This window comes from Monodon monoceros, unplaced genomic scaffold, assembly GCF_005190385.1.
Source record: "Monodon monoceros isolate NGI ecotype Baffin Bay Population unplaced genomic scaffold, NGI_Narwhal_1 Super_Scaffold_21, whole genome shotgun sequence".
Lineage (NCBI taxonomy): Eukaryota > Metazoa > Chordata > Mammalia > Artiodactyla > Monodontidae > Monodon > Monodon monoceros.
This window is the reverse complement of record NW_021703778.1, coordinates 83,574,626-83,588,769: the sequence shown is the minus strand read 5'-3', so window position 1 is coordinate 83,588,769 and position 14,144 is coordinate 83,574,626. Positions and strand designations below refer to the sequence as shown.

The 14,144-nt window shown below is 38.3% G+C and overlaps 1 protein-coding gene across 2 annotated transcripts in view; it reads right to left on the bottom strand.

Annotated features, from left to right (window-relative positions):
• Positions 1-407: 407 nt before the first annotated feature.
• The window catches only part of SHC4 (SHC adaptor protein 4), a 127,637-nt gene continuing 113,900 nt past the window's right edge, over positions 408-14,144 (bottom strand). Inside the window, exons 12-13 of one of the 2 annotated variants that reach the window (XM_029239132.1) lie at positions 10,564-10,815; positions 408-1,834 (exon numbers count right to left, since the gene is read on the bottom strand). In XM_029239132.1, the coding sequence (XP_029094965.1) occupies positions 1,679-1,834; positions 10,564-10,815 (408 nt within the window). In that variant the 3' untranslated portion in view covers positions 408-1,678. Of the gene's footprint in view, positions 1,835-10,563; positions 10,818-14,144 lie in introns of both variants that reach the window. The other variant, XM_029239131.1, reaches the window with a different exon arrangement.

The window sequence follows — 14,144 nt, the reverse complement described above, 5'->3', positions numbered from 1 at the left end:
GTGAAAGAAGTTTCTCTCATTTTACTTAAAACTTAGCAAACGTTTCACAATTACAAACATTAAGTTGTATCTACACATCCAAAGTGAAGTGGAATTAAGGCAATTGTCCAGATAACTCAAGATTAAAAAAAATAAACACAAAAAACTCTAAAATAATGGCCATATCTCTATATGTAAAGGCAGGTAGAGGGCTGAGACCGAAGCCGTTTTCTGCCCCTCAAAATAACCAAATCTACTTCTACTACCATCACTTATATTTTTCCAAAGTTTCAGTGTTTTTGACTGAAAGGCTCCAGATCTCTGCTATCTGAATGATGATCTCAATGAGCACAGACACAGACTAAAGGAAAAAGCTGCAGTTTCAAGCTTAATTATACAGACTGGTTATCAACACTGACCCCTAATAAATGAAAAATTTGCCTTTTATAAATTCATATCATGTTAGAGCTGAAATGGACCTATGAATTCACCTAGCCCAGCTCCCTCATTTTATAGACAAGGAAACTGGAGTCCAGACAGGTTCAGCAAGTTGCTCAAGGTCACAATGAGGCCCAGTCCAGTGCTTTTGCTTACATAACGCTTCATTACATCATTGGTTTACCAAGTGTGCCTGCATGTGTCAAACCTTTCCAATTGTTTCATTCAGTGTTTTCTCCCTGGTACACTCTGCCTGGTCATATCTAGAAAAGGTGCTAAGGATACATGCAGATGAGGGCCTACGATTCAGTCACCACCAATCGAGGGGATACTTCCCCATGCTTTAAAATAAATTCGGTGCTTTGAATAAGAATGGAACCAATTTGGAGACTGAATATGAAGAACACTGGTTTGTTTGCCATCTTTTAAATCCATGCACTCATGAGCTCTTTTCTGGGGGGAAGGGTGAGGGGGAGAGGCAAGGAGGGAGAAATACGATGAAATCAGAAATGACATAGATTTGGCTTCTTTAGTTTGTCGTATGTTGCATACAAACAGTCCAAATAGCAAAGATTGAGAAATACTAGGACAAAACATTTGGGCTCCAGCCCTTTAAACAGCAAATGGGACAGGCCAATGAAGCTGACCAATGCTTTCAGTGGCCCTTGATTTGATTCCGCTGGTATAAACACAGTCCAAATTCAATGTCAAATTTATTTTAACACTGAGGTGAAAGTGTTACCAAACAGAAAATGTAATAAAGTCAGTAACTATTAAGCAAATGGCTTCTTACTTTTATAACAAGGGAAAAACTTTTTTGGCAAATGGTTCTATAGTTATAGAATATGAAGACATTTAGAACTAATCTCCCCAATATGAAAATGTCCCCAAAATTATCAAGTTGAAAGGCACATACCACTGCCCCAGCAGTTCATTCAAGTTGTCTTCAGCACGTGAAATTTTAATTGTGCTTTTTTAAGCTTGTTATCAATGCAATATGGCCTTAAAAAGTGACATCCGTGCATATGTATACTTTCTTTTCAAAGGGACCCATCCTCTTCCCCTTTTCTGATTTTCACTTTCTGAAGATCAATTTTTGTTAGTTCTTTGTTTTATAAAGGACCTAGTCCATGATGGTCTCAGAAAGATACACTTCGCAGTTTGTGCTCTAATTTATCTAGAAACCAAGTGTGAATTATTTTTGTGTCCTAATACAAAATGGACTTTCCTGAAGTATCAGTGTGATGGTACTTCCATACTGTCATTTGTTGGAATGCAAAAGTACTGGATTATTATCTTTTCTCACTGGTTGTTTAAGGCTTACTTCGCTTCCAGAAGAGATGATTGGCAAACTATTATCCATGTGGTATCTGATAAGGTGGCCAACATTATCAAATACATGATCCTTGGTCCTCACCTTGAAAAGGAAATACAAATGTATTTAGGTTAAATGATAATGGTTCTCCTGAAAGGCATAAACAATCATAGGGTAAAAACAGGCATATCCTTGAATGAGGTAACTGCTGAATAAAGAAAAATAAAGATACTTTTCAATTCTGGATCCCTCAGTAAACAACTTTCTCATTCCCAATTACATTTTTTTTAATTTATTTTTTTAAGATTTTTTTTCACTTGATGTGGACCATTTTTAAAGTCTTTATTGAATTTGTTACAATATTGCTTCTGTTTTATATTTCCTTTTTTTTTTTTTGGCCCAGAGGCATGTGGAATCTTAGCTCTCTGACCAGGGATCGAACCCACACCTGCCTGCATTGGAAGGCAAGGTCTTAACCACTGGACCACCAGGAAAGTCCCCCCAATTACATTTTATTGGAGTATAATTGCTTTACAATGGTGCATTAGTTTCTGCTGTATAACAAAGTGAATCAGTTATACATATACATGTATCCCCATATCTCCCTCTTGTGTCTCCCTCCCACCCTCCCTATCCCACCCCTCTAGGTGGTCACAGAGCACCGATCTGATCTCCCTGTGCTATGCGGCTGCTTTCCACTAGCTATTTTACATTTGGTAGTGTATATAGGTCCATGCCACTCTCTCACTTCGTCCCAGCTTACCCTTCCCCCTCCCCATGTCCTCAAGTCCATTCTCTATGTCTGCATCTTTATTCCTGTCCGAGGTTCTTCAGAACCTTTTTTTTTTTTTTTTAGATTCCATATATATGTGCTATCATATGGTATTTGTTTTTCTCTTTCTGACTTACTTCACTCTATATGACAGTCTTTAGGTCCATCTACCTCACTACAAATAACTCAATTTCATTTCTTTTTATGGCAGAGTAATATTCCACTGTATATATGTGCCACATCTTCTGTATCTTATCCATTCATCTGTCGATGGACACTTAGGTTGCTTCCATGTCCTGGCTATTGTAAATAGAGCTCCAATGAAGATTGTGGTACGTGACTCTTTAAATTATGGTTTTCTCAGGATATATGCCCAGTAGTGGAATTGCTGGGTCGTATGGTAGTTCTAGTTTTAGTTTTTCAAGGCCTCCATACTGTTCTGCATAGTGGCTGTATCAATTTACATTCCCAACAATAGTGCAAGATGGTTCCCTTTTCTCCACACCATCTCTAGCATTTATTGTTTGTAGATTTTTTGATGATGGCCATTCTAAGCGGTGTGAGATGATATCTCATTGTAGTTTTGATTTGCATTTCTCTAATGATTAGTGATGTTGAACATCCTTACGTGCATTTGTTGGCAATCTGTATATCTTCTTTGGAGAATGTCTATTTAGGTCTTCTGCCCATTTTTGGAGTGGGTTGTTTGTTTTTTTTGATATTGAGCTGCATGAGCTGCTTGTATATTTTGGAGATTATCCTTTGTCAATTGCTTCATTTGCAAATATTTTCTCCCATTCTGAGGGTTGCCTTTTCATCTTGTTTATGGTTTCCTTTGCTGTGCAAAAGCTTTTAAATTTCTTAGGTCCCATTTGTTTATTTTTGTTTTTATTTCCATTTATCTAGGAGGTGGGTCAGAAACGATCCTGCTGTGTTTTATGTCATAGAGTGTTCTGCCTATGTGTTCCTCTAAGAGTTTTATAGTGTCTGGCCTTACGTTTAGGTCTTTAATCCATTTTGAGTTTATTTTTGTGAATGGTGTTAGGGAGTGTTCTAATTTCATTAGTTTGCATGTAGCTGTCCAGTTTTCCCAGCACCACTTATTGAAAAGGTTGTCTTTTCTCCTTTGTATATTCTTGCCTCTTTTATCAAAGATAAGGTGACCATATGTGCATGGGTTTATCTCTGGGCTTTCTATCCTGTTCCATTGATCTATATTTCTTTTTTGTGCCAGTACCATACTGTCTTGATTACTGTAACTCTGTAGTATAGTCTGAAGTCAAGAAGCCTGATTCCTCCAGCTCCGTTTTTCTTTCTCAAGATTGCTTTGGCTATTGGGGGTCTTTGGTGTTTCCATACAAATTGTGAAATTTTTTGTTCTAGTTCTGTGAAAAATGCCATTGGTAGTTTGAGAGAGATTGCCATGAATCCATAGATTGCTTTCAGTAGTATAGTCATTTTCACAATGTTGATTCTTCCAATCCAAGAACATGGTATATCTCTCCATCTGTTTGTATCATCTTTAATTTCTTTCATCAGTGTCTTATAGTTTTCTGCATACAGGTCTTTTGTCTCCTTTGGTAGGTTTATTCCTAGGTATTTTATTCTTTTTGCTGCAATGGTAAATGGGAGTGTTTCCTTAATTTATCTTCCTGATTTTTCATCATTAGTGTATAGGGATGCAAGAGATTTCTGTGCATTAATTTTGTGACCTGCTACTCTACTGAATTCATTGATTAGGTCTAGTGGTTTTCTGGTAGAATCTTTAGGACTCTCTATGCATAGTGTCATGTCATCTGCAAATAGTGACAGTTTTACTTCTTCTTTTCTGATTTGGATTCCTTTCATTTCTTTTTCTTTGATTGCTGTGGCTAAACCTTACAAAACTATGTTGAATAATAGTGGTGAGAGTGGACAAACTTGTCTTGTTCCTGATCTTAGAGGAAATGGTTTGTTTTTCACCATTGAGAATGATGTTGGCTGTGGGTTTATCACGTCTGCTTTTATTATGTTGAGGTAAGTTCCCCCTATGCCTACTCTCTGGAAGGTTTTTATCATAAATGGGAGTTGAATTTTGTCAAAAGCTTTTTCTGCATCTGAGATGATCATATGGTTTTTATCCTTCAATTTGTTAATACGGTTTATAACATTGATTGATTTGTGTATATTGAAGAATCCTTGCATCTCTGGGATAAATCCCACTTGATCGTGGTGTATGATCCTTTTAATGTGTTATTGGATTCTGTTTGCTAGTATTTTGTTGAGGATTTTTGCATCTATGTTCATCAGTGATATTGGTCTGTAGTTTTCTTTTTCTGTGACATCTTTGTCTGATTTTGGTATCAGGGTGATGGTGGCCTCGTAGAATGAGTTTGGGAGTATTCCTCCCTCTGCAACTTTTTGGAAGAGTTCGAGAAGGATAGGTGCTAGCTCTTCTCTAAATGTTTGATAGAATTCACCTGTGAAGCCATCTGCTCCTGGGCTTTTGTTTGTTGGAAGATTTTTAATCACAGTCTCAATTTCAGTGCTTGTGATTGGTCTGTTTATATTTTCTATTTCTTCCTGGTTCAGTCTCAGAAGGTTGTGTTTTTCTAAGAATTTGTTCATTTCTTCCAGGTTGTCCATTTTATTGGCATAGAGTTGCTTGTAGTAATCTCTCACGATCCTTTGTATTTCTGCAGTGTCAGTTGTTACTTCTCCTTTTTCATTTCTAATTCTATTGATTTGAGTGTTCTTCCTTTTTTTCTTGATGAGTCTGGCTAATGCTTTATCAATTCTGTTTATCTTCTCAAAGAACCAGCTTTTAGTTTTATTGATCTTTGCTATTGTTTCCTTCATTTCTTTTTCATTTATTTCTGATCTGATCTTTATGATTTCTTTCCTTCTGCTAACTTTGGGGGTTTTTTTGTTCTTCTTTCTCTAACTACTTTAGGTATAAGATTAGGTTATTTGAGATGTTTCTTTTTCCTTGAGGTAGGTTGTATTGCTATAAAATTCCCTCTTAGAACTGCTTTTGCTGCATCGCATAGGTTTTGGGTCATTGCGTTTTCACTGTCATTTGTTTCTAGATATTTTTTTATTTCCTCTTTGATTTCTTCAGTGATCTCTTGGTTATTTAGTAGTGTATTGTTTAGCCTCCATGTGTTTGCATTTTTTACAGATTTTTTTCCTGTAATTGATATCTAGTCTCATAGTGGTGTGGTCACAGAAGATACCTGATATGGTTTCAATTTTCTTAAATGTACTTTGCCTTGATTTGTGACCCAAGATATGATCTATCCTGGAGAACGTTCCATGAGCACTTGAGAAGAAAGTGTATTCTGTTGTTTTTGGATGGAATGACCTATAAATATCAATTAAGTCCATCTTGTTTAAAATATCATTTAAAACTTATGTTTCCTTATTTATTTTCATTTTGTATGAACTGCCCATTGGTGAAAGTGGGGTGTTAAAGTCCCCTACTATGACTATGTTACTGTCGATTTCCCCTTTTATGGCTGTTAGCATTTGCCTTATGTATTGAGGTGCTCCTATGTTGGGTGCATAACTATTTACAATTGTTGTATCTTCATCTTGGATTGATCCCTTGATCATTATGTAGTGTCCTTCTTTGTCTCTTGTAATAGTCTTTATTTTAAAGTCTATTTTGTTTGATAGGAGAAATGCTACTCCAGCTTTCTTATGATTTACATTTGCATGGAATATCTTTTTCCATCCCCTCACTTTCAATCTGTATGTGTCCCTAGGTCTGAAGTGGGTCTCTTGTAGACAGCAAATATTGTTTTTTTATCCATTCAGCCAGTCTATGTCTTTTGGTTGGAGCATTTAATCCATTTACATTTAAGGTAATTATCAATATGTATGTTCCTATTATCATTTTCTTCATTGTTTTGGGTTTGTTATTGTAGGTCTTTTCCTTCTCTTGTGTCTCCTGACTAGAGAAGTTCCTTTAGCATCTGTTGTAAAGCTGGTTTGGTGGTGCTGAACTTTCTTAGCTTTTGCTTGTCTGTAAAGGTTTTAATTTCTCCATTGAATCTGAATGAGATCCTTGCTGGGTAGAGTAATCTTGGTTGTAGGTTTTTCCCTTTCATCACTTTAAATATGTCCTGCCACTCCCTTCTGGCTTGCAGAATGTCTGCTGAAAGATCAGCTGTTAACGTTATGGAGATTCCCTTGTATGTTACTTGTTGCTTTTCCCTTTCTTTCAATATTTTTTCTTTGTATTTAATTTTTGATAGTTTGATTAATATATGTCTTGGCATGTTTCTCCTTGGATTTATCCTGTATGGGACTCTCTGTGCTTCCTGGACTTGACTGACTATTTCCTTTCCCATATTAGGGAAGTTTTCAACTATAATCTCTTCAAATATTTTCTTAGTCCCTTTCTTTTCTTTTCTTCTGGGACCCCTATAATTCGAATATTGGTGCATTTAATGTTGTCCCAGAGGTCTCTGAGACTGTACTCAATTCGTTTCATTCTTTTTTCTTTATTCTGCTCTGCGGTAGTTATTTGCATTATTTTATCTTCCAGGTCATTTATCCATGCACCTGCCTCAGTTATTCTGCTACTGATTCCTCCTAGAGAATCATTAATTTCATCTGTTGTGTTGTTCATCATTGTTTGTTTGCTCTTTAGTTCTTCTAAGTCCTTATTTAACCATTCTTATAGTTTCTCAATTCTATTTCCAAGATTTTGGATCATCTTTACTTTTACTATCATTACTCAGAATTCTTTTTCAGGTAGACTGCCTATTTCCTCTTCATTTGTTAGGTCTGGTGGGTTTTTACCCTGCTCCTTCATCTGTTGTGTGTTTCCCTGTCTTCTCATTTTGCTTAACTTACTGTGTTTGCAGTCTCCTTTTCACAGGCTGCAGGTTCATAGTTCCCATTTTTGGTGTCTGCCCCCAGTGGGTAAAGCTGGTTCAGTGGGTTGTGTAGGCTTCCTGGTGGAGGAGACTGCTGCCTGTGTTCTGGTGGATGAGGCTGGATCTTGTCTTTCTGGTGGGCAGGACCGCGTCCGGTGGTGTGTTTTGGGGTGTCTGAGAACGTAGTATGATTTTAGGCAGTCTCTCTGCTAATGGGTGGAGTTGTGCTCCTGTCTTGCTAGTTGTTTGGCATGTGGTGTCCAGCACTGGAGCTTGCTGGTCGTTCAGTGGAGCTGGGTCTTAGCTTTGAGACGGAGAGCTGTGGGAGAGCTCCACCGATTGATATTACGTGGGGCCAGGAGGTCTCTGGTGGACCAATGTCCTGAACTTGCCTCCCCCACCTCAGAGGCTCAGGCCTGATACCTGGCCAGAGCACCAAGACCCTGTCAGCCACAAGGCTCAGAAGAAAAGAGAGAAAAAAGAAAGAAAGAAAGAAAAAAAAATAAAAAATTTTAAATAAAAATTATTAAAATTAAAAAACTAAAAAGTAATTAAAAAAATAAAAATAAATTTAAAAAAAAGAAAGAAGAGAGCAACCAAACTAACAAACAAATCCACCAATGATAACAAGTGTTAAAAACTATACTAAAAAAAAAAAAAAAATGGACAGACAGAACCCTAGGAGAAATGGTAAAAGCAAACCTATACGGACAAAATAACACAAAGAAGAATAAACATTCACACTCACAAAAAGAGAATAAGGAAAAAATATATATATATATACATATATATACATATATCTATACATATATATACATATATCTATATTTTAAAAAAAGGAAGAGAGCCACCAAATCAATAAACAAATCTACCAGTGATAATAAGCTCTAAATACTAAACTAAGATAAACATAAAACCAGAAATAAATTCGGTGCAGAAAGCAAACCCCAAGTCTACAGTTGCTCCCAAAGTCCACCGCCTCAATTTTGGGATGGTTCGTTGTCTATTCAGGTATTCCACAGATGCAGGGTACATGAAGCTGATTGTGGAGATTTAATCCGCTGCTCCTGAGGCTGCTGGGAGAGATTTCCCTTTCTCTTCTTTGTTCGCACAGCTCCTGGGTTCAGCTGTGGATTTGGCCTCCCATCTTCATGTAGGTCGCCCTCTGGTTTCTGCTCTTCACCCAGACAGGAGGCAGTTAAAGGAGTGGCTAATTAGGGGCCTCTGGCTCAGTCAGGCCAGGTGGAGGGAGGGGTACAGAATGCGGGGCGAGCCTGCGGAGGCAGAGGCCAGCGTGACGTTGCAACAGCCTGAGGGGCACCACATGTTCTCCCGGGGAAGTTGTCTGTGGATCATGGGACCCTGGTAGTGGCGGGCTGCAGAGGCTCCCGGGAGGGGAGGTGTGGACAGTAACCTGTGCTTGCATACAGGCTTCTTGGTGGCTGCAGCAGCAGCCTTAGCATTTCATGGCCGTCTCTGGTGTCCATGCTGATAGCCGTGTCTCCTGCCCATCTCCACAGCTCGTTTAGGCGGTGCTCTGAACCCCCTCTCCTCGCGCACCCCGAAACAATGGTCTCTTGCCTCTTAGGCATTCCAGACTTTTTCCTGGACTCCCTCCTGGCTAGCTGTGGCGCACTAGCCCCCTTCAGGTTGTGTTCACTCAGCCAACCCCAGTCCTCTCCCTGGGATCTGACTTCCGAAGCCCGAGCCTCAGCTCCCAGCCCCCACCCACCCCGGCGGGTGAGCAGACAAGCCTCTCAGGCTGGTGAGTGCTGGTCAGCACGGATCCTCTGTGCAGGAATCTCTCCGCTTTTCCCTCTACACCCCTGTTGGTGCGCTCTCCTCCATGGCTCCGAAGCTTCCCCCCAATCCACCCCCCGTCTCCTCCAGTGAAGGGGCTTCCTAGTGTGTGGAAACTTTTCTTCCTTCACAGCTCCCTCCCAGAGGTACAGGTCCCGTCCCTATTCTTTTGTCTCTGATTTTTATTTTTTCTTTTGCCCTACCCAGGTACATGGGGAGTTTCTTGCTTTTGGGAAGTCTGAGGTCTTCTGCCAGCATTCAGGAGGTGTTCTGTAGGAGTTGTTCCACATGTAGATGTATTTTTGATGTATTTGTGGAAAGGAAGGTGATGTCCACGTCTTACTCCTCTGCCATCTTTAAGGTCCCTCCCCCATTACCTTTTTAAAGCAACTATCATTCCCAGTTAGGAAAATGGTAAACACTGTCACCTAATCCAAATTTGCAAGCAACCTTTTTGCCGTGTTACTTTTTGATACATTCTATCATATATATTCCTATAAATATTTTGCCTCATAAAAGTATGACCACCTCTGCTCTCTTTTGGTTATTATTTGCATGTAATATCTTTTTCCATCCTTTCACTTGCAGCCTATGTGTGTCCTTAAATCTAAAGTGAGCCTCCTATAAATAGCATACATATAGTTGGATCCTGTCCATTTAGCTCTCCATCCAGTTATTCTGCATCTTTTGTTTGGGAAGTTTAATCCACTTACATTTATAGTAATTATTTATAGAGAAGAACTTACTATTACTATTTTGATAATTGTTTTTTGTCCAGGATCATTTCTGTCTACAGGTATCCTCCGCTCTAGCCATACCTCTTTTATTGAATACCATTCTACCGTTCTGTTTGCTGCTGTGATTCCTTCCTTATGCTCCAAATGTCTCCCTTTAAAACTTTTGCCCTCTTTCAAGGTTCCTCTTACGTGTCAGACCCTGCAAGAAGCCTTTTCAGTTTGCCTCAATCGGAGCACCCCCTTCTATCCTGAGAAACACCATAATGCTTTGGTTGAACCATTCTTATGTTATTCATCCATAATTATTTAAGCATCGTCTTATGAAATTATAAACACCCTGAGAGCAAGGACTCTGTATGTGATACTGATCAATAGTTAACTATGAATCCCTGTACTTCCATGTAGGAGGTATTCATTTAACTCACTGAACTGCACTGAGAAGGGCAGAAAGAGGCTGTCCTCTAAGTGATCCTCTAGGGTGGCTCCCACTCAAACCCCTCCACTAGCCTCTATTTACCACTTCCTGCTCTAGCTGGAGGGTTCAAGAAAAAGTAAACCCTTAACCTTAAACACTCTTCAGTATCAGGCTTTAGACCTATCACTCAGAGTAACCTGAATCACAAGATCCTGTGAAACTCTAACGGGGGTCAATAATACCTTGCCTTCGGGATCCACCAGGAGAAGATGTTTTGCCTGGCCTCCCTGTAGCCCACTCAGCACATACTGGCCAGGAGATGTTGCGCTCTCTCGAACCAAAAAGTCCCCATCCTTTACCAAGAGGCTCTCTGCTGCTTTCCTGCTCAGCTTGCCGTGGTAGCAGTCTTCATTCCACAGCTGCTGCTTAATGTGTGGCAAAGAATGTGAGCTGGCAGGCTGGGCCGTGGCACCTGGCTGAACAGTTTCTGGTGCCTCTGAAGTCAAAATACAAAGAGAGACACCACCAAGTTACCTCCTCATCCATCCTTTTGTTCATTCATTCATTCACTCACCAGATATAATTTGAGGACCTACTGTGTGCCAGGCACTCTTTAAATAGTGCTATTTCTGGAACAAATGGGGTTTTTGTTTCTAGAATTTCCAACAGTCTCTAATTTAATGGTAGATCCAAACATTGCCTTTGGCTTCTGTTACCAGGAAAGCCTTGTCCAGGTGCAGTTTTCCTTTCAAATGAGAAATGGAACTGACCCATAAGAACTGCTTTCATAAGTGCAGAGAGAGTCTCTTTATGTCCCATGGGCTGTATGTTAAAGAGAAAGAGGTTTATGCTGTACCTGGACTATAGATAACTTCTAAAACATTCTCAAATGATTTGAAAATGCCTACAGTAACTTTGGGCTATGCCCACTTTTTAATATTCAGCTTTTTCTTTTAAACCAAATTACTAATGTGCTTCAGAGATGCTTCTGTCCATCAACTTTAAAGCCGTGCTGAAGCTTACAGCATTCCTAGTAAATGACCACTTTGCTGTTTGTGTAATTCCCCTGCCTGGACAAAGCAGAATTGATCAAGTAGAAGAAGGTAATCATCAGGGAGGCATGGCCTGAGGCAAGTTCCCATGGCTCTACAGAATAAATGTTATCCAGAGTTGAGAGCACTGGGGATGAGAAGGTACATCCAGGTAGCCCTTTATAGTATTATTGGTACTCACAGTAATAACAATTATTATGTAGCTCACATTTATTGAGTATGATAGGCACTGCTCAATGCTTTACATGTATTATCCTGTTTGGCTCTCAAAATTAAATGGGAAGGAAATGGATCTTTAAAAAGGTTAAATGACTTACCCAAAGTCACACTGGTAATATGTTGTAGATCTGCGATTTGAAATGAGATCTATCATCAGAGCCCAGGTTCTTAATCACCACACTCTAAAATTTGGCTTGGATGAGAAAATCTTTTAATTTTCAAAACTGGTCTAGCCACTCTACTTCTGTATAACCCACAAAGGTCCCTAAATAGACAGCAAAGCTATCAGGATGATATACAGCATCTCTAGAAGTAATAACACAAAATTCTCAGGTCTGAATCCAGATAAAAGTTGTATGTTTGCTTATTTATGTATTTTTTTTGGCTGTGCTGCACAGCATGTGTGATCTTAGTTCCCCAGTGAGGGACTGAACCTGTGCCCCCTGCAGTGGAAGCATGGAGTCCTAACCACTGGACCACCAAGGAATTCCCAAAAGTTGTATGTTTAATATGGCAAATTTACTAGGAAAATAACCATAGAAATCAGACTTTGTCTTTTTAAATTCAAAGGATCTTTTGCATAGAAACCAGCTTCCTCTTTATAAATGCAAAGGAATGGTTACATGTCCTTACACAGGGGTCTCACAAATGAGAAATCCTCTTGACTTTAAGTTTTATAACTTACACAAAACAAGTGCCCTGTAGACATAATCCAGTCTCCTATTAATATGTTATAGTTTTGGCACTATTTAAGAACTTCTCTCTGCATATCAGAATTTCGATGCAGCATTCATGAATATAACTTTTTCAAAATATCTTCAGTCTGTATCTAATGGCTAAACATATTCTCCTCTACAATCAGGTTCTATCTATGGTTACCAGAAAAAGCCTGAAGAAATGTGTCCAGATTTGATGAATAATATTTGTAGTTGGCCTTAGTGCTGCCTGCTTTCAGGCATAATAGAGAACTTCTGATGAGTAGTTGTGTGTGTGTTTGTGTACGTGAGAGAGAAAGTGTGGGAGTGTGAGGGAGATGCATGCATGTGTATGTAGGTGCACACATCTTAGTGCATGATGGTTTTTGGTTTATTCTGAGATTGTGGAGCACTCTTGGACAATAACAAAACAAAAGAAAAACAGACATTATATCATCTTGAAAAGAGGCAATAGATCATGGGCCAGCCTGAGGATATGGACATTATTTTCCTAACATAGTTTCCCAAATTAGCACAATTTCAATCATCCAAACATTTGCTGAAAATATAATTTTTCTAAAAGCAGAATATCTAACATATTTTTTAAACTTTTGCTTTAAGTTTAAAAGTTACACATTTTTTTAAAAAATCTGGTAAACACAGAAAAACAAAGAAAATTAATCACTTTTCATCCTATCACCAAATACAACCACTCTTTAACATTGTGGTGCATTGTCTAGTATGGACTCCTTTTCATACATAAAGTTGACTTTGAAAAATATAATCATAATTTAAATACAGTTAATTATATATAATTTCCATATACTATTTGATGAATTATTAACTTGATATAATTATATTTTCTCAGAAGTACTGACAGTTAAGGAAGCAACAAGGAAGGTTGCTTAAATCACTCTGGATTGAACTGAGATCAAAAAAGAAAAAAGTGACAGGAATCATGGAAGAAAATAATCATGTCATCTTGGAGTTCCCATTAGCAACTAAAGACACAGTGTCACAACCAGAAATTCAGGAAAACATAAGATATATATGAATATCCACACCCATATGTATCTGGTGAGTAAAACTTTTGAAATGGGGGAATATGGTTTAAGGAAGAGAAAAAAATCTAACATCTAAAATCTGGATTAAACAATTGCAAGTAATTCCAATGAGAAAGAAAGAACAAGACATTTAAAGAAACCAATGTGAACTGTGAAGACAGCATATTGATGCATTCAATTTTTTTTAAAGCACATGTAAATGGATTTTTTTTGACAGTATTGATCATTATACTAGCAAAGGACAGGGAAAAATTAGATGTCCATCAATAAGGGATTGGTTATACAAATTATGATTCACTCATACAATAGAATACTATAAAACAATTGAAAATAAAAAAGGTTTATGCATCCAACATAGGAGCACCTAAATATATAAAGCAAATATTAACAGACCTGAAGGGAGAAATCAACAGCAATACAATTAGAGTATGGGACTTTAATACCCCACTTTCAAAAATAGATAGATCATTCACACAGAAAATCATAAGGAACACTGGACTTAAATTACACATTAGATCAGATTGACTTAACAGACATTTACAGAACATTCCATCCAAAAGCAAAAGAATACACATTCTTCTCAAGCACACATGGGACACTCCCCAGGATAGATCACATGTTAGGCCACAAAACAAGTCTTAATAAATTTAAGGATATGGAAATCATATCAAGCATCTTTTCCAACCAAAGTGGTATGAAACTAGAAATCAATTACAAGAAGAAAATTGGAAAATTCACAAATACATGGAGATTAAAAAACATGCCACTGAACAACCAATGGCTCAAAGAAGAA